Source organism: Lissotriton vulgaris, chromosome 8 (genome assembly GCF_964263255.1).
Source record: "Lissotriton vulgaris chromosome 8, aLisVul1.2, whole genome shotgun sequence".
In the NCBI taxonomy this organism is placed as follows: Eukaryota; Metazoa; Chordata; class Amphibia; order Caudata; family Salamandridae; genus Lissotriton; species Lissotriton vulgaris.
In genome coordinates, this window is record NC_141696.1 from 38,305,334 (window position 1) to 38,326,320 (window position 20,987).

Genomic DNA, 20,987 nt, shown 5'->3' on the forward strand with positions numbered 1-20,987 from the left:
TTTGCCCATATTGAAATTATCAGAGGAGGAGAAAAGGGAGCTGAATAAAGAAATTACACCTAACGAGGTTAAAGATATAATAAAATCACTGAAAAAAGGGAAAGCAGCGGGACCTGATGCACTGCCAAATGAATTATATAAGACGTTAACAGACACACTAGCCCCACAAATAACAGAACTAACAAACTTAATACTAACACAGAATGAAACATTGCCAGATACCTGGAATGATGCAATAAGAACAATACTACTAAAGCCAGGAAAAGACCCCAAAAAATGCGAATCATACCGACCGATATCTCTGCTAAATGCAGATTATAAAATTTTTACTAAAATCATGTCAACAAGATTAGGAAAGATCATACCCCACCTCATACATACAGATCAGAAAGGGTTTACAAAGGGAAGACAACTACATGAATTGACACATGAACTCATAAGTACCATAGATCTGGCTATATCCAAAAACACTCCTCTTACAATACTAACGGTCGATGCTGCCAAAGCATTCGATAGAGTGAATTGGGCTTTCCTAAATAGTATAATGGCCAAAAATAATCTAGAGGAATCCTTTCTCCATGCAATAGGTGAAATATATAAAAACCCCAGATCCAGAATCTTAGTAAATGGTAATCTCACAAATAACATAAAGATTGCTAGAGGTACGAGACAAGGGTGTCCCCTTTCCCCTTTACTTTTCAACTTGTATATAGAACCTCTAGCTAATAAAATTAGAAACTGTAAAGATATAATCCCCTTTAAATATCAGGGTTGGGAGAAAAAATTAGCACTATACGCAGATGATCTCATGCTATTTACAGAGGAATATGAGAAATCCAAACCAGCTATAGAAAAAATCATTTCTAATTTTGGTCAAGTTTCTGGTTATTTGGTAAATCATACTAAAACAGAAATAATGACATGGAATACCTATTTTCATAGTCCCAACATAAAAAAAGAGATAAGATACTTGGGCATTTTGATAAATCAAAATATAGATAAAATAGCACAAAACAATCTAAACAGAGTAGCCCGAGACGTAAGGAAATTACTTAAAGTATGGTCTAGTCTGCCCTTAAGTTTCATAGGGAAGTCAAACATCATAAAAATGAACATCCTTCCAAAATTTACCTTTTTGTTTAACAACATTCCACTGCAATTCAAAAAAGTTGAACTAAGAAAATTACAGGGATAACTATCAAGTTTCATATGGGCATCTAAGGGAACCAGAATATCTTGGAGGAAGCTAAGGAGAAAAAAAGAGAAAGGAGGTATTGCAAGTCCGGACTTAATGGAATACTGTAGAGCATTTCAATTTAAAAACATAAGGAATCTCCTGGGAATACATCAACACTATCCAGAATATTTGCAAATAATTACAGAAGCAGAGGATCATTATCTTTTCAAATTTGGACACCAAAAATACTTTAAAAAAGTTAAATTAAAGGTCCTTAAAGAAGCACTAAAACTCTGGTCACAAATTAGACTGACTCTAAAAATTCCCTACTACAGTGCATTGGCACCAATATGGAATTCCCCAGGAACCCCGAACTGTCTGAAAGACGTTATGACAAATCCCTTAAGACAAAACAACATCAACTATTGGGGTCAGTTACTAAATGGCTCAACATTGATCTCTTGGGAAGAAATAAGTAAAATCACTAATGGAACAATATCAAAATTTAAATACTATCAGTTAAATAGTTGGGCAAGAACAATACCATCACAAGATAAAGATAGCAAAAATCTGGAAAAAGAAATGACAAAAACCTTACCCATAAAAAAGGAGGTAGCAAAATGGTACTGGACATTTTTAACAGAAGAAGAGGAAAGCTACCAAATAGCAGAACAAACGTGGGGAAAAGATTTGGAAACGGACGAATTAGAAAATCTATGGGAAGAGTCAGTAGAGAAATGCTGGTCAACACTAAAATCTGTAAGACTGAAAAGAAATCACTTGTACACCCTGCACAGAGCTTATTGGACCCCGAAAAGACTTTCAAAATTTAAGAATACAGGAATTAAGAAATGCCCTAAGTGCGGGGAAGAAAGGGCAGATGACATTCACATGTTCTGGAGGTGCCCAACATTAAGAACATTTTGGGAAGCAGTTGGTAAGACGCTAAATTTGATATTCAGAAAACATCTAAAAGTAAGTGAAATTCTTATTCTTTTTGGGATTGGTAACACAACAGATCAAATAGGGCTAACAGTAATGGAAACAAAGTTACTTTTTGTTTTAATGGTAATAGCAAGAAGAGAAATATGCATCAAGCGGATTGGACCAACAGCCCCCTCACATGGGGAATGGATGAACTCTGTTATCAAAATAAACAAACTAGATAGAAGGGGTCATAGTAGTAAAAGATTTAATTATTGGGAAATTATGGAAAAACACTTAAATCCATAAGAAGGATATAACATTCTGTCCTATGATTAAGCGAATACACAGTCTGGATTATGAGTATCATACTCATAAGAGTAGCCAAGGTGGCTAGCTCCCTCTTCCCTCGCCTACAGACTTGTGGATATGTAATGGCAAAGGGGTCTTCTCTGAGAAAAACAAGGAGAAGGAAACTCACATGGCAAGTGAGAAACGGGCGGTGACGGTACGAAAAATAGCTCCAGAGGTAGAAACCAAATTTTCCATATACATAGAATTTTCGCAATATGAGGATTAAAAAAAAATTTAAAAAAATTAAAAAAAAAAAAAAAAAGAAATAGTGTTGCTTAATCCAATCATTCTATTGCATTGTATGAATTGTTTTTTTATAGAAACAAACTGAAATTTTTTTATAGTACTTTTCATGTATAATATTCGGCTGTCAAAATGTTTAATATGTGTTTTAGAATTATTTTTAATCGTAGTATTTATTGTATTAGGGTTAGGAAGGATGCTTTTATGACAATTGTCGAATAAAGCTTTGAAATTGGAATTGGACAGACCTAAACTTGCTTGGTCAGAATGACTGCATGCTGTGCTTCTATTCCCAGGCAGTAGCCGAGGCCACCAACAGGGACAGATTGGAAAAAGCAATAGGTGTGTCTTGCATTTGGAGATATATGCCACAACTACTGTCATTGACAATATTGTATTATTCCCTTTCTTACATTTGAAGAGGTTAAAATAATGTCATTTTATTTTGAACTTAGACATGACTATAACGCACGTAAAGTTGTTTGTAACTTGGATGTATCTCCCCACAAGGCTCATATGATGAATAAATAATGATATTTAAAAATTCCAGAAAGAAAGCGAACATAATTAGGGTGAGGGCTGAATGGGGTGCACATTAGATGAGTGTGTCTCTGTATACATATTCACCCCTCTCCTGAACAGGAAACATGCATTAAAATGTTAATTATAAAAGCAGCACCTCAGTTCCTTTTTCTAGCAGAGCCTCGAACGTTGGCCAGAATTCCTCCTTCAGGATGGCTTTGAGTGTTGATGGCAGCTTCTCATCTGGCCACAGTCTGCCCTGAAACACAGGATATCACGGGTGAATGGAAGTGTGAAACATTAAAAACGTGCAGTCCATGACATCCCAGGTGATGAAGGACATGGATATTTTAAACAGAAACCTTGTAGTGAGCGCGGCTCAGGTGAAAATATCTTTAGAAGGAAAGAAGTGCTTATCTTGCCAATAGCTGTTGCTGAGGCGAGAGCTGTTAGTTTTGCCAATACTGGTCATGAATGGCCGCACCACAACTTTAGTTATCATTTCATACAAATGACATCTAACATGCTCTGACTGATCACTTAACTACTTCCTCTCTCACTCTTCGGCAGAATGAGTGTCTCAGTTCTTACACTTCATCTTCAGTCAGTAATTGGGGTTTTCACAAATCCTATAACTTTAGGGTGGTGGAATCAATGGCCTGCATCCCTGCTCTGGAAATAGTTCCAGGACAACTGGGGAACATTTCAACAAGTCTTTATTGTTACTTAATGTAGATGTCTGAATACCATCTATTGCAGGTGTGGCTGGATGTGATCTTTTGGGGGTGACATAAAGGGGTCCATTAGGATGTAGGGCGGATTGCCACCGCCCGCATGGCGGTGGTGATCTGCCCTACATCCTTGCCCGCCCGCCACCCATTTCTCCCTGCCTTCTTAGTATGGCGGGGGATACTGTGGCGGATGGGAAGACTGCCCGCCACTTTTCCGCCCAGTCGATGAGTCGACCAGGCCGAAAAGGGTTTAATATGGTGGCGGTGTCTGCTAGACACCGCCATCCATATTAGTATGCAGGCGGGAGGCAGCCTTTCCGTAGCGGTGTTGCCGCCACGGAAAGGCATGTGGATTTGAAAGTTGGGGCCCGTTGTGGGTGCCCAGGATGTTGTGGGGGTGGGGGGCACATGGAGGGTACCTATGGTACCCCCCTGCATGTGCATGCACAACATGCATTTTTTGCATTGCGGCTGGTGATGCTGAAAGCACCGTCTGCCGCAATGTTAAAAACGCAGGATGAGCCCGCCATCCTAATGATGCCCAAAGTATTAACCAATTGTACTTATGCAACTTAAAAGGTGTGAATGTACCTCAAGCAAGCCTTTGTATCATGGACCACTTCTGGATTCACAAAAATGCAACAACATAACAAATCATAAGAAGGGCCAAAGCATGAAAGCACGTTCAAAGGTCATGCACTCCATGGGCATAGAAGAAAATCACTGCCTGATTGATGGTGGGGTCAGACCTGTCTTACGAGTTGAAATGGACTAATGTCAACAACTATGGATTGCTGCTGAGGTCACAGCAAGAATGACGTCAATGGCAGACTTTCCCTATTTGCGCCATGGTGCACCTATCAAAAGGTAAGCAATATGTAAACATTGCGAGCTGTGTTTTACAGTGCAGGCAGCATTTGAAGGGATGAGGGATGAGCGGGATTTGCTTGTAGGAGGTTGCAGTGAATAACTGCACCCGTCTGTAGGGCATGTTCCCTTTCCCACTCCAGAGGGCTGCCTTTAGGAGGCGTACTGAAAGTGCACAACCTTTTTGTGTCACACTTTCAGTGTACCTCCTAAGGGCATGTTTGCCTCTGCACCCGCATCTATATAATGGCGCAGAGGCAAAGTGATTCCCTCATTGGCATGGGGCCACGACCCCATGCCAATGAGGGGACTCTGTGTAATGAGAACGCTGGTGCGACATGTTTGCCAACACTATCAGTATTACAGAAGGGGATGCACAAGCATCTGCGGCCCCTTCTGTAATACCACTGTGCCCCGGGAACACACAAAGCGGATGCATTCGTCCGTTGCGCCCCCGGGGCACAATGCATAAGATGGTCCCTGGTGCTGCCACAGTCCTTTCTAAGCTCTTCTATATTCCCCTGAATTGGAGTAAATATCTCTAGTCACCGTCCCAGTCATTCAAATAGTGAAATAACTTGTTCAAGATCTACAAAGGTGTTTGTTTGAGGTCGCAACACAAACATGTAAATAATTTGATGATTGTTAACGGGCACGCGCTGTGCGTGCATAGTAAAGCTGCATGACGTGAAAAGCTGTGCATTAGTGTTGTCCTCCCCTTTTCTCTTGAATGCGAGGAAACCTCCCTCCATGCCACTGGGCTTACCTGCCTGGCTTGGGTGCCACCACCATGAATGTCCTAACAAGTGGCTAAATATACATTTTCAGTGTGCAGCTTCAAACATACGTCACCTAGTAGGCGAGCGGGAAGCCCCAGACCACAGAACTCTGGTTCAGTGAGTGAGAGAGGGTGGGCAGCAGGCAGCATGGATGGTGGGTAGGGAGAATTAGGGAAAAAGAATCACAGTACGGGCAAGCACCAATCCAAGGCGGGATCGGAGAATGGGAGATGGCCTGCAAACACAACTTTAATTTAAAATGTGCCTCCGAAACCATGTGACAAGTTTAAGCAAGATGGGTGTCGAAGTGAACCAGTACTTGAGCCATGCTCTGTGAAACTGACAAGCACACAAACTGGAAATGAAGCCAACACACAAGGACCAATGAGAAGTAAGGAAATGAGAGTGATGATGAAGCCAGTCTGTGGTAAACAATGGTAGGCTCCAGGCCCCTTTTAGGTTAACAAAATGTCTTGTATGTGACAGCACATGCGCTGTCTCAGGCAAGACTTAAAACTGCCCATTCATCTGAGAATGCCTCATGTAGGCAAATTAAATTAATCTGGCTAGCTCAGTCAATCAGTGAATGGTTTCAGATTCTGGGTACTTTCTTTGAAACATTTCTGTATGAATGGGATCAAATAGGGCGTGAAAGGGAATGACAATGACACAACTATCTATGACATCTGACACCATCATGAAAAATGTTCTGCAATAAATAAGGTCACTCTTTCAAACAAAAACACTTCGAAGCAAAGTTAAACTTCTCTGGATCCTCAATTAATGGTCAATCAAGAAGCAACTTCAGTTGTTTCCTTCCTACACTTCCGTTGTACGACACCCGATATATGCTGTGGCAACCCCACTGGATCCCTCTAGGACCACTGCCCTTCTCCCCCTCCTCTGTGAGCCTTACCCCTGGAAGACCCCAGTGCTCCCATCCATCAGGTCTCACTGCCAGGACCTCGAGCACCTTCTTCGAGTCCTTCCAGATAAAGGATCCATCCTTGTTTTTCTTCCAGCTGCAAAGAGAAGGTGGTAAACACTGCATAAAGTGAGTGAAATAACAAAATCAATTAGACTTCATGGGGTGACTGGTCTCAGCGACTGATGCCCATCATCACACCCTTCACTCTGCATTCACGGGGCATCTAGGGCCAGCCTCATATTTACAATATATTGTGTCTACTGCATCAGGTAAACCATTCAAAACCAGAAACACAGACATTGAGCATAACTCCATATCACTGACAAAATGGATGTTCATCTTTGAAAAATTTGGTATGGACAGCTGAAGGATCAGAAGAAATGATGCAAGGACTACCTCAGAGTTACTTGGAGCGTCAAGTGATCAAACAATTGACTGAATACGTACACCATTTTCTTCATATCACTCTAGTGTAGTGCATAGTTCTCATTTTAAAAGCATCACTATTAAGTGCTGATGAAGCCGCATCTTGAATGGGAATGGAAAAGAGCTCCGAACTTACCGTGTCAACACCGGGTGTAGACAGGGATTGGGCCCATACCACATCAGACCTCCTAACCCTTTTTTGCCTGTTCGTCGCTCTGGATTCCTGTTTAAAACACAGAGGCAAGTCACGGTGAGCATGCACATCAGAACATGACGTGTTCAAGAACATGCTTGCTGTGACCTCAGCAGCACTGGATAGTTGTTGACAGTAGATTATTACAACTCACAACACAGGCCTAACGCAGGCATCGATCAAACAACAGCTATCAAAATTCATCAAAGTACAACATACACATTCCACATTCCCCAGTCCACATTACACTCCCAGTCCAAAAATCAGTACTCTATGACACACACCAGCAACTATATGTAATCTTTCAATGCTTCTCACAGAAAAATGCTGTGTAAAGAATTATCTTTACCAGCAAAAATGGTTCACCACTGTATATTTGTAGAAAAAACATACAATATATTCAGGAAGCTTATGTTACAGGACCATTGCAACTGAGCAACACATGTAAATCTTTAATGAGCGATGATAATATCGTTCATTCGTTATCATAAAATACTAAAACATTTTGCTTTATTTCTTCAGCTATTTGTATCAAAAAAGGTCCAAAAATCTTAGCGCTCACATGGTAAAAAGGATGAAAAAGGAACATGAACAACTCGAAAGAAGTGAAGCAAGAGGCAAATCAGAGACATTATGGCAGCAGTACAAAATAAATCATTCGGGCGGGATTGTCCCCTGCACTAAGCGCCAGACTGCCTGCTTCTGGTATCATGATTTTTATTTGTGGTCCAAGCCTCATACTCATCAAGTGTGTGCAGAGTCCTAAGTCTGTCCTGTGACACGAGCGAGGTCCTCGACCAGTCCTGTGACGTTAGTGAGGTCTTGAACCTGTCCTGGATGGACATGAGGGAGGTCCTGGACCTGTCCTGTTACATGAGTGAGGCCCTGGACCTGTCCTGTTACATGAGGGAGGTCCTGGACCTGTCCTGTGACCTGAGGGAGGTCCTTGACCTGTCCTATGACACAAGGGAGATCCTGGACCTGTCCTTTAAAAAGAGGGAGGTCCCGGACCTGTCCTATGACATGAGGGAGGTCCTGGACCTGTCCAGTGACCTGAGGGAGGTACTGGACCTGTCCTGTTACATGAGGGAGGTCCTGGACCTGTCCTGTGACCTGAGGGAGGTCCTTGACCTGTCCTATGACACAAGGGAGATCCTGGACCTGTCCTTTAAAAAGAGGGAGGTCCCGGACCTGTCCTATGACATGAGGGAGGTCCTGGACCTGTCCAGTGACCTGAGGGAGGTACTGGACCTGTCCTGTTACATGAGGGAGGTCCTGGACCTGTCCTGTGACCTGAGGGAGGTCCTTGACCTGTCCTATGACACAAGGGAGATCCTGGACCTGTCCTTTAAAAAGAGGGAGGTCCCGGACCTGTCCTATGACATGAGGGAGGTCCTGGACCTGTCCAGTGACCTGAGGGAGGTACTGGACCTGTCCTGTTACATGAGGGAGGTCCTGGACCTGTCCTGTGACCTGAGGGAGGTTCTGGACCTGTCCTGTGAAACGAGGGAGGTCAGGGGCCTGTCCTGTGACACAAGGGAGGTCTTGGACCTGTCCTGTGACCCGAGGGAGGACCTGGACCTCTCCTGTGACACGAGGGAGGTCCTGGACCTGTGACTGAGGGAGGTCCTGGACCTGTCCTGTGACACGAGGGCGGTCCTGGACCTGTCCTGTGACCTGAGGGAGGTCATGGGCCTGTCCTGTGACACGAGGGAGATCCTGTACCTGAGACTGAGGGAGGTCCTGGACCTGTCCTGTGACAAGAGGGATGTCCTGGACCTGTCCTGTGACACGAGGGCGGTCCTGGACCTGTCCTGTGACCTGAGGGAGGTCATGGGCCTGTCTTGTGACACAAGGGAGATCCTGGACCTGTGACTGAGGGAGGTCCTGGACCTGTCCTGTGACAAGAGGGAGGTCCTGGGCTTGTCCTATGAAACAAGGGAGATCCTGGACCTGTCCTGTGATGTGAGTGAGGTCCTGGACCTGTCTTGTGACGTGAGTGAGGCCCTGGACCTGTCCTTTAACATGAGGACGGTCTTGGGCCTGTCCTATGACATGATGGATGTCTTGTACCTGTCCTGTGATGTGAGTGAGGTCCTGGACCTGTCCTGTGACATGAGTGAGGCCCTGGACCTGTCCTGTGATGCGAGGGAGGTCCTGGACCTGTCCTGTGACATTAGGGAGGTCCTGGACCTGTCCTGTGACGTCAGTGAGGTCTTGAGCCTCTCTTGTGATGTGAGTGAGGTCCTGGACCTGTCCTGTGACATGAGGGAGACTCCTGGACCTGTCCTGTGACATACGGGAGGTCCTGGACCTTTCCTGTGGCGTTAGTGAGCTCTTGAGCCTGTCTTGTGACCTGAGGGAGGTTCTGGACCTGTCTTGTGACACGAGGGAGGTACTGGACCTGTCCTGTGATGTTAGTGAGGTCTTGAGCCTGTCCTGTGATGTGAGTGAGGTCCTGGACCTGTCTTGTGACCTCAAGGGGCACACCAAGTATGCCGTCATTGCACTGACAGCAGACTACCACAACTCCACAACCCTGATCGATAACCTCGCCAACCTCGGATTGAAGCAACTCGTCACAATGCCCACACACTCTGCCGGCCACACGCTGAACCCCGTCTTCTCCTCAAACCTGCACGTCTCCATCAGCCACACCACAGAATTCCTCTGGACCGACCACTGCTGCATCCACTTCGCCTTCCAGAAACCCACCACACACCACCGCACCCAACAGATCCCCCGCCGCTGCTGGAGCAAAATCACCGAAGACCAACTACACGCAAACCTTGCTCTCAGCCCACCCACCGAACCCTTCAACACCGACGACGCTGTCCACAGCCTCAGACGCTGGATCGAGGACTGCGCCAACACCCTCGCCCTGCTGAAGAAACCCCCCCACAGAGACACCAGCAAGAGGGCCAGCTGCTTCACCCCAGAACTCCTACCCTCCAAGCAAGCCTGCTAGAAACTAGAGAAGAATGGCACAGTGAACAAACTCCGGACAGCCTCGCAGCACACAAGGACTCCATCCGCAACCACCACCACCTCATCAGGGGGCCAAGGCGACCTCCTTCAAAGACCGCCTTGACAACAACGCTCACAATAGCAAGGAGCTCTTCAACATCGTGAAGGAACTCTCCAACCCCAGCTCCAACACCAACGATATCTCGCCGTCACAAGCATGTGCGACTCCCTATGCCAACTTCTTCCACCGCAAGATAGCAGACATCCACAACAGCTTCAACACCCAGACAGCCCAAACAGACCATCCGCACACCATCGACCACGACCCCCTGCTAGCCTGGGCCAGCGTGAGCATCTATGACACCATCAAGACCATGCGCACAATCCACTCCAGCTCTCCATCAGTCCCATTCCCGCTCCACGTCTTCAACAGAGCAAGCAGCTCCATCGAACACCACCTGAGCAACATCATTAACCCCTTAACTGCTGCCGACGGCCAACGGTCGTCACGAGAACTACCTCCCCAGTGCTGCACACGACCGTTGGCCGTCCGGTCAGCATTCGTTCTTCGAACGTTCAGCACTGGGCGCTGAACGTTCGAAGCTCTGATGAGGTTAATCTCTCCCTTGAGACCGCGACCTTCCCAGAGATCTGGAAACACACCGAGATCAACGCCCTCGTCGCCACCGACAACATCAGGACCCTGCTCGGACAACGGCAAGACCGCAGCACTCTTCCTCCTAGACCTCTTTGCCGCTTTCTACACCGTCTGCCACCGCACATTACGCGCACGCCTCCACGCCGCAGGGATCCGAGACAAGGCTCTGAATTGGACCATCTCCTTCCTCTCAGGCAGAACCCAGAAGGTCCGCCTCCCCCATTCCGTTCCAAAGCTTCCGAGATAATCTGCGGCGTTCCCCAGGGATCCTCCCTCAGCCTGACCCTGTTCAACATTTACATGACCCCGCTCGCACACGTAGCCCTACAGCATGACCTCAACATAATCTCCTACGCCAACGACACTCAGCTGATACTCTCCCTCACCTAGGACCCCATCACCACCAAAGCCAACCTCCACGAAGGAATGAAGGCCGTCGCCTACTGGATGAAGACCAGCCGTCTGAAGCTGAACTCGGACAAGACGGAGGTCCTCATCCTCGGCTCCAAACCTTCAGCCTGGGACGACACCTGGTGGCCGACGGCACTGGGGGCAGCCCCAACACCCACCGACCACGCACGCAACCTGGGAATCATCCTTGACGCTCTCAATGACCAAGCAAGTCAATGCTGTCTTCTCCTTCTGCTTCAACATCCACCACATGCTCTGCAAGATCTACAGATGGATCCGGACAGATACAAGAAAGATAGTCACCCAGGCCCTTGTCAGCAGCAGACTCGACTACGGATAGGCCCTCTACGTGGGAGCCCCGGCCCCAACCACGCTCATCAAACAACTACAACGCATCCAAAACGCCTAAGCACGACTGATCCTTAATGTACCATGCCATGGCCACATCACCTCCCACCTGAGAAAACTGCACTTGCTCCCCGTCAACAAGAGGATATCTGTCAAGCTCCTCACCCACGCACACAAGGCACTCCACAAGACGGGTCCAGCCTACCTCAACAGACGGCTCTCCTTCTACATCCCCCACCGCCAGCTACGCTCCGCTGACCTCTCACTCACCACCGTCCCGTGCATCCAAAGAACAACCACCTGTGGCAGATCCTTCTCCCACCTCGCCGCCAAGACATGGAACATCCTCCCACTGAGCATACGACAGACCCAAGACCTGCTGACCTTCAGGAGGATACTCAAGACCTGACTGTTCAATCAGTAGCACCCCATCCCCCAGCGACTTGAGACCCTCGCGGGTATGTATTGCGCTTTACAAATGATTGATTGACAATTCTCCCTGTCTGGGTTTGGTAGAGATAATGATGATGGCAGCGTTCTGTGTATCTTTGAATGAGACAAGATTTTTTATCTATGTCACTGATGTCCTACTGGCCTTCTCGCATAAAGTTTCTCTTCCTTGTGTTAATATGGATCCTCGAGCTAGCATCCTAAGTAAATGCTGAACTTGTTTGTGTACAGGGCCAACGTGGTATTTCCATGCATTATATGAGTGAGCCAGAGTAATGGAGTCATGTTGCATCTATTTTGTGACCCCAAGCCTCGCCTTGTGCACAATAAACAAGTTGCTCCACCTTGGTAACACTGTGTTCAGATGGATACAAAGTCTAACTACAGACTCCTCACCTTTTAAATATTGGAGGAGCCAGTCTGGATCCAGAAAGTTTTCTCCAATAGATCTCCCATGTCATAATACCAGTTTGTCTGGAAAGAAAACAGTAAAATATTGCACACTCAGACCAAATTTAGAAGAAAAGGAGCATGTAAAAGTCCATCATGAATGTATCTTTCCAAAATTCAAAGAATATTAATATTTATTCCTTAAGTCTTTTCAGTCCATTCAAAAAAGTATCACTTGGGAGTCTTGTGTTTCTTAATAGATCCACATTTTTAATGCTTTCCACCAAAGCAGTCAACGCAGCTCAGCCAACGTTTACTAAGCATTAACCAGATGGATACTAGATGAGCAGCAGTCAGACGGTCTCTGTGGACACATTGTTGGGACTGACAGCACACCCTGATGATGTCCATAGGGACAAAACACGTTGGCTGGGCTGCGTTGAATGTTTTTGATGGAAAGTATTGATTGAATAACATATTTTTGATCTATTAAGAAACACAAGACTCCCAATTAATTATTTTTTTAATGGAATGATGAGAATTAAGGAATTAAAATTATTATTTTCTGAATTTTGGAAAGACAATTAAATGATGGGCTTTTACACGCTCCTTTTCTTTTAAAATTGGATCTTGCATGAACGTGGCCTGGGGGTAATGTGGCCACTTAAAGTTGAGCGTAAGAGTATGCTAATGGAATTGTCTTGATATTACACCAGTGCGCACTTGTTCTTAGAACACACTGCCAGCTGCAGAATTTTGGGTTGTGACCTCAGTGCCTGTAATTAGCTGGCATGTTTGCTGATCAGATCGTTTTCAAGGACAACAACCTTAAAGAACAACAACCAAGGGGCACAAATGGAGAAAGCATTAAGATAGTGAGGACTAAATTAGGGTCCCATCGAGACATGATAAAAGGAGGTTTCAATTTTTAAGACCCTTTGGAAGTCACAAAACAATTGGGGATTTAAATGTAGATGGGTGATCAGGTAAATGCAGAAAAGTTGCCAAGGCTTATGAGTAACTTTTAACTATTCCCACTGAACAGCTCTGTTGGGCTGAATGGAGGGCAAAAGACAGACTATTATGTAAATGGGGATGGTAGCTATGGATGAATCTAGTCCACCTGCTTGAGTAAACTGGTTTAATGCATTGAGTTGGGACAATTATGCCCACCAATTTCAGGGGTATCGAAAATGAATTGAGGTTGCCTTCCTCGATCCCCATGCATGTAGGTGTGGAGCTCTGGAGATAGTGATGTGGAACCTGTCCCTGTGACTGAAACAGGAGGTTTACATTGTAAGAGAGATGAAGTGGAGGGCACAGTGAGAAATGAACAAGGTCTGCAAAACACACCCGTCACTGCCAGTCCGGTGCGATTAGCATTACTTGTGCCCCGTCTCGATTAATCTACCTCAATACCCAAGGAATTAAGGGTATGATAGGAAATGCGTGCAGGAGTAGATCAGTCCATTTGAGATGAAATGCATTTCTCAATGCTCCCTGATACCCCCTTTTGTACCGCTTTGGCCGCCATAAGTGTGGCAGAGTATGCTCAGACGTGAGTCCCTTGCTCACTTTGCCACTGGATTAAAGCAAGCCGGGCTGAAGACGGCTGTAATGCCAGAAACCGGTCCTCGGAAGCTTGTTTCCGGTCCAGGGAAGGCATGGCTTGGCAGTTCGGGCTGGACTGTTCCCATGAGGCACAGGGTCAGACTGATTGGCATATAGCCATGTCTGAACTGGGGTGGCAGAGTGGGCTAAAGAACGGTGATGGCTCAAACCCAGATCTTTTGACTGGGTTCGAGTGTTTGATTGGTTCAGATGCTCCGTCCATCACCACCCCCTTTTGTACCCCTGATTCTTGATGGCGCAGACTATCGGGCAGTGAGCATTTTTGCACCTGGTAAATAGATCTACACAAGGGATTCCCCATGATTAAAAGACATACTGGACCACGTAGGGATGAAGTCATACCTTGTGGTCAGCCAGTTGATGTCGGCTAAGACTATCCACTCACACGCTGAGTGTTCTGGCCAGAGCCCAAGACCAGCGCTGAAGAGTCTCTCTGCAGAGAAACATAACTCAACCCCTCCCTATTTGCTGATTTACCATATCACTGTTGTGTTGCCTATCAAGATCTGGACCCACAGACCATGAAGAGAAGAGAGGAAGGCTTTTAGAGCCTGACATATCACCCACAATTCCGGCAGATTGATGTGAAAGCTCAGTTCTTCCAGAGACCAGTGACCTCTGACCTCAACTGCAAACCAGAGATGCTTCCTGTGTGATTGCACAATAGAGGTGTGGAAGTAGGCATCCTGATGATTGACAGACACTATCCAATCTTCATTTCAGCGCAAGTAGAACCTGAGCTAGCAACAACCTTTTGAACTTTTCCTTTTTGATGAACCAGTCACAAAATCCTGAGATCTAGAATAAGACGTAAGTTGCCATCTATTTTGGGGATCAGAAAATACCTGGAATAGCATCCTTGTTAATTTTCCTGCTCTGGAACCAATTTCATTCCACCCTTGAGTAGTGGGGATTGGCCGTCTTGAGTAGACTATACCCACTTTCTACAACTTATAAGACCCAAAGGTGGTTGAATGTGTCCTGGTATAACAGAACGAGGGTTGCTTTCCTGCTCTGCATGATGAATAGGAGGAAGGGGTGGAGGAGGGAGGAGGGAGGCAGAGGTAAAGGTCACTTTTGTCCTCTACCCTATACCCTTTGTTGCCTGTAGGGCAGATTAGTCTGTTGCTGCTGCTGCTGCGGTTGCAGTTTGTTTTGCTGTCTGCCCCAAAAGGTAAATCCAGTGCAAAAGACTTTAAATCATTATATTGTATGAAGTCTTTTAAGAGCTAGGGATCTTGCTGTTTCTTTGCTATCCTTGAAGCTTTCAAGAGCAGAATATACCTTAGCTTAAAGAGATGGGAACGACCAAATGGAAGGGCAATTAGAGTTGTATGGATGTCCTGCAAGAATACAGAGTTACTGAGCCCAGCATGTCAATAAAGGGACTCACAGCTCTGGCTGCTGAATCAGCCATATCCAAACCTGACTGGATGATTTGTTTGTTAGCGGCTTGCCAATTTGTAAACCACTCTGAAAAGGGCTCTCTGATATCTTCTGAGAGATTCGGGGTGACTGTTTGAGCAGCATCTTATAGAGCATGAACTTATCTTCCCAGCAAACAGGTTACATTGAGGGGTTTTAGTGCCATGATGCCTGTTGAAAAAATATTCTTGGCAACATTCTTTTTTTATTTTCTATTCAATGGGGTACAAGGAAAGGATCCTGGCATCATTTTAAAAGAGCATAAGGTCTGAATCACTAACCTTTTGAGAGATGGGTAAGCTAGTAAAAATATAGGATCTCCTGATGCTGGTTTGTATCTTCTTGCGAATGATCCAGAGACTGCTGTAAAAGGTTCATTGTTTGGTAGAAAAGGCTCTGATGTATGAGCGGAGGAATGAAGAACTTCTGTGAAAATGTTAGGTTTTATTTCTGCTATGGGTGAATTTAAGCCCAGGATATCAGCAGATTATCTTACCACTGTATGGTAGGAGATGACTTCTGGAGGAAAAATGCCTGAAGAAAATGGGGGCTCCCATTCAAGAAATCTATCCAAGCTACTTGCCACTATCAGACCTTCATATTGCGGATCGAGATGTGACTGGTCATCTTCATAATTGTGATTCTCATATTGTTAGTCTTGAGTATCAATCTCATCCCTTCCAAATCTTTCTTCCTCAAAACATCTTTAGGTTTCTCTTCCTGACTTATGAGCCCTCATGGGAAAGCTATGTGAATGAGCCTATAAAGGGGGGAGACATAGCTGTGGGTGCTGGCATTGAAGGATGTGGAGCCAGTTGAGTGTTCTGTGGAGCCAATGACTTTGACTGCTGCTCCTGCGAGATATTATGTTCCGGGTTTGACAGAGTCAGGCTGGGCATCAAAATCAGTAGTGATTCTGGAAACCGATCCTCTAGATGCTGGAACTAGAAGAGGGTTCACTCAAGAGACTTGCAGCAAAGGGTAGAAAGGAGTAAATGGGGTAGACTGAAACAGTGTCGGCATTCCTCCAATATGATACGACAAAAGACCCATTAGGCTGAGAGGCAAGCCAGAGGGGAGCATGGCATTTTTAAACATAATGAACATTGGGTTCTGATAGGCTGACAGATCCATCCCCAGAGCTAGAAATACAGTTCATTGACTTCCTGATGGGAGCCATTCATTGGTGCCACAGTAGGAGAAGGATCCAAAGCTGGTGTCAATCAATCAATCAATCAGAAGGTGATTCTCTTGTCGACGGGGAGCCAGTGTAGGTCTCCCAGGTGGGGGGAGATGTGGCTGCGGCGGGGGACGTTGACAATCAGTCGGACGGAGGCATTTTGGATGCGTTGTAGTCGTCATAGGTGTTTGGGCTGGGATTTATGTGTAGAGTGCGTTGCCGTAGTCCGGTCTGCTGCTGACGAGGGCCTGTGTCACTGTTCTTCTTGTTTCGGTCGGGATCCACTTGTAGAAGTGTCGGGCCCTTCTTTGCCGCAGGCGCTGGTTGGATTGAATGGACAGATGTATCTTCTTCTGGTGGTGAATGTTCAATGCCTGACACTGGATAAGGAGACGGCGTAAGTTTAGAGGCTGGTGATCTGCTTTTCAATGATATTCTTCATGATCAATGTCTTTTCTCCTTTTTGTCTTTTCTCTGGGATGATTTTGAAGAAGGCGGAGATGGTGATCTTGATTTAGGTGCGACTCCCTATGACATTCTGACCTCAGGCCATAAACATTTTGGCCTTCCTTTACTCACACGTCTTGGAATGCATCTTCTAACACGCTCTGTACTTGTCAACATACTGGTCCAAGCACAAACGCTAGAGGCCGAATTTGTGAGGGTCAGTGATGGACAGTTGACCTTCAAACTCTCTGCGTGGTTTGAATCTAGGTCGCTTTGATTAGGACATTTTGACGAGGACTGCACCTAAAATAGGAAAAAGATTAAGAAACTGTCTAGTAAACAATTACCTTTTTCCTCAGGAGAGTTACTCCAGAACGTGTAAATGGCGCAGACAAAAGGCAACAGACAGTGCATGCTGAAGGGGGCACATTATGGCTCCAGAGACATTATGCAGTGGTGCATGCAAGGCTGACTTGAAGCCAGCATCCCTTACTGGTGTAGGAGAGCTATTGGAGAAATGTTTCCTTATCAAGACTAGCTCCTGGAGTACTATAATGGTGAGAAATCTGCAGGTAGATATGTCCATCAGAAACAGAGATGAGGTTGTTTTATCAGACAGTTAAAGCATGTGGTTGACATTCTTGATGTCAGAGGTAGGAATCCTAGTTAGTGTAGAGGGGCATCTTCAGAAATTTAAATAGGCCTGACAAAGTTCTAAAAGTTCTAAAAAAGTCTAGCAATAGCATTACCAGCAGTAGCAAACTATCTTACAGTGAATATCTATCATTACCTAAAACATTTATCTTAAACTGAAAGGACCTCCAAGAAGTTTAAATATAGAAAACCGGCACATTGGGGACCATTTCCAACTGCCATCTGGCAGGGCACTCGGCCCCTCCCAGTTTACACAAAAAGTAAATTAGTTCACTGTTTCATGTATGTTGTATATCCCCACCGAGTGTTGGAGTCCGCCCCATGATGCACAGTGTGTCAGGCACTTGCACGTATACAGACACAGAGACCCCTGCTTAACTCGTTACTAACCCAGCTGATCAGAGGTATTTTCTCCAAAGCATGACCTGTGGGCAGTCTCCAACACTACATTCCTCCTTAACCATAATTGGGAGAACCGATGGAACATGAAACATAACATCGTAGAGGAGGGTTGCCGGCTACTTTACTGTTAGTCCACAACAAAGTCTTGGTAAGAGTGGGTGGGTTTGGGCCTCAGATGCTTTGGGACAGTTCTCTTTTTATTGTCAATGATTGGCTTTATGGGAGATGAGGAGCCTGGAAATCTGGTGTTCTTGATAATGCCCATGGGTCTTTGGTTTACTGGGATACTTTCTCTCTGCCAGAAGACTGGGGTTCTTTGACAGGATTCAGGCTGGTGTCCTCCCTTTCTTTCAGGGTGGCCTCTCTGCCACCCCATGTATAAGTCTGTATCTCCTGTGGAGTCAGATTCCACAAGGTGGTTGATGATGATGGGTTTTCAGAACCGTTTGAAAAACAACACATTTTTCTTGAAAGCCTCCACCACTCTCTGGGCCAATACCATGGCGCCCTCGTGATTTTCTATGGTTAGAGTGGGAGGCAGAACTTGCTTTCGGGGTGTTGGTCTTTCGCGGTCACCCAGTGTCCGACTTCTAGTTGGCTAGGTCTTGTTCTTCTTTGACTGGACTCCTTTGCGTCATTGCCGGGACTTGATTTTTGGGGATTTTTGCTGCAGACCATTTTGGGTGATTTATTACAATTTTGAAAATGTCACTGTCACTTAGAAAGTTTCCATTACCTGCCCCTAGCCCTCTTTGCCTGCAGCCTGCTTTTTTTTACATGACTGGGTTTAGCTAGCAGTTAAACTTTATAAATTCCTCCCCAAATGGGACACAATAAAAGGATTAGATGTGTCTCAATAGGCCATCTCCTGGCAGGATAGAGGAGGAGCGGAGCTGAGCCCAACCCCACTGGCTGAATATGATGTACTTTTTCTTCACACAAAGGACCTAACAATCCCATATTCTCACTGCAGTCAGCTTGGAGCCCAGGCAATGGAGGCAGGACATTCCACGCATGTCAGAGAACCTCTTTAGAAGCTTTCCCCAACTTCCAGAGCAAAGGCACTAGGGTATAAAAATAGACCCACTCTTCAGTTTACTCCTGGACAATCAGAAGGATTCTCGGAGGACTGCCTTCTGCAGCGGACTTTGCAAGACAGCTTTGCTATACCTTGCTGATTGGAGTCTGCCTCAAACCCTCAGAGGCCAGCCCTGCTATTGAGCTCTGCATCTTCACCTGAAAACAGGACTACCAGAGTGTATCCAAGGGCTAGTTGATGGCCTCCTGTTCAGAGCCACAGGGAGACAAAAAGCTCCCACCATCTTGAACCCACACCCTGATCCAGATTAAGTGAGCCTCGAACCCTCAATAGGTGCCCCACCAGTCCTGGACCTTGGTTGTGGTGCTCAAGTTATTCAGATGGACAAATCCCAAAACTGAGGACTTAATAAAACATTGGCTAACACAGGTAAATGTGACCAACCTGATTGCCAGTCCGCCAGAGATGTATTGCCAGTCGGATTGAAGGTGCGTTTTCTCCAGCTACGTTCTTCTCCACAGAAGGAAAATATTTTCATTGGTCCTTCTCCAAAGGGGTATCCATCTTTGTGGAACTGTCTTCAGCTACGGCCCTCTGATTTGTCCGATCAAGATTTTCAACTATAAGTCCGAACATAGAAATCTTTACTGTGGCTTCAAGCCAAGAATAGCCTCTGCAAATTCGCCCCCCTCAGACACATCCTGCAGCGTTGCCTCACTGAACTTTACCTTCTCAGACACTTTGTCTGACAATTTCTTCTAAAGTCGAAGGTAAGCGCTGACTGAGACTAACCCACTTCTAGTATCTGAACCACGCTCCAACACGGTCGGCCATATTTTGTTTTCTACTTTGACCCAGTCTTGCATGACTAGATGTCTGCTGGGATCTTTTAGGAGCTAGTTTTCTCTAAAAACATAAAAATTCATAACTCCAGTTGTACCGTTTGGATTTTTGTCATTTATGTGTCAAATAATTTATGAAAATGTACTCTATTTTTCTTTTAAATTTGTTTACACAGCCTGACTGCTTTTTCTTCTAAGTTACCCAGGGTTAAGCACAGGTACATTTAGTGACTTTTTATGATTCACTCTGAAAGAGATTGCGGCTGTTGCTTGGCCAGGACACACACCCTAGTCAACCAACAATCCAATTTTTGACAGCTACGTAATCATGAATCTCTCTCACAAGAAAGACAGCACTGATGCGGCTACCCAATGCTCCACTGTATAATGCTTAAGATCCCACCACTGTCAGATAGTACTGATAAGGATACCCAATAATTTCCTGTGTAATGTTGGAGCTTTCACATTACACAGCCAGAGGGACACCTGATCCTCCAGTGTATAGTTGAAACCTCATATGATACACAGGGGACTCCTACAGGGCATTGAGGCCTTAACTGTTGAGCTTTTGCATCATAGAGACAATACTTAGAGGGATGCACAATTATTCACTGTGTATGTGTAGGAGCTGTCACATTAGACAGACAGTTCAAAGGGGTATCCAATTCTCCACCGCTTAATGTTGAAGCTCTTATGTCAGACTGGGCTCCTAGGGTGTCTTCTCATTTAATGTGTATTGTTGAAGCTCTCACAACAGAAAAGCAGTACTCAACCAGAGTAACCAATCCTTAATTGTTTGTATTTGAAGCTATCACAGCAGACAGACTTTACTCATAGGGCACCTAACGGTTCACTGTATTGTATTGTATTGTATATTGGATTTATATAGTGCTTATCACCCAGGGTTCTCTAAGCGCTTGCCTTGGGAACCCGTCCTGGCTTTTCCCTGTGAGATAGCCCCTACAGGGCATCCCCAAGGTGAAAGCCAGGCATCCCGC

The 20,987-nt window shown here is 45.5% G+C and overlaps 1 protein-coding gene across 1 annotated transcript in view; it reads right to left on the reverse strand.

The window, feature by feature from the left end:
- Positions 1 to 20,987, reverse strand: part of LOC147693339 (transient receptor potential cation channel subfamily M member 2-like) — a 1,947,553-nt gene that overhangs the window by 58,923 nt on the left and 1,867,643 nt on the right. Inside the window, exons 23-25 of the mRNA XM_086935940.1 lie at positions 7,088 to 7,174; positions 6,514 to 6,619; positions 3,378 to 3,479 (exon numbers count right to left, since the gene is read on the reverse strand). Of these exons, the coding sequence (XP_086792066.1) occupies positions 3,378 to 3,479; positions 6,514 to 6,619; positions 7,088 to 7,174 (295 nt within the window). The remainder of the gene's footprint in view (positions 1 to 3,377; positions 3,480 to 6,513; positions 6,620 to 7,087; positions 7,175 to 20,987) is intronic.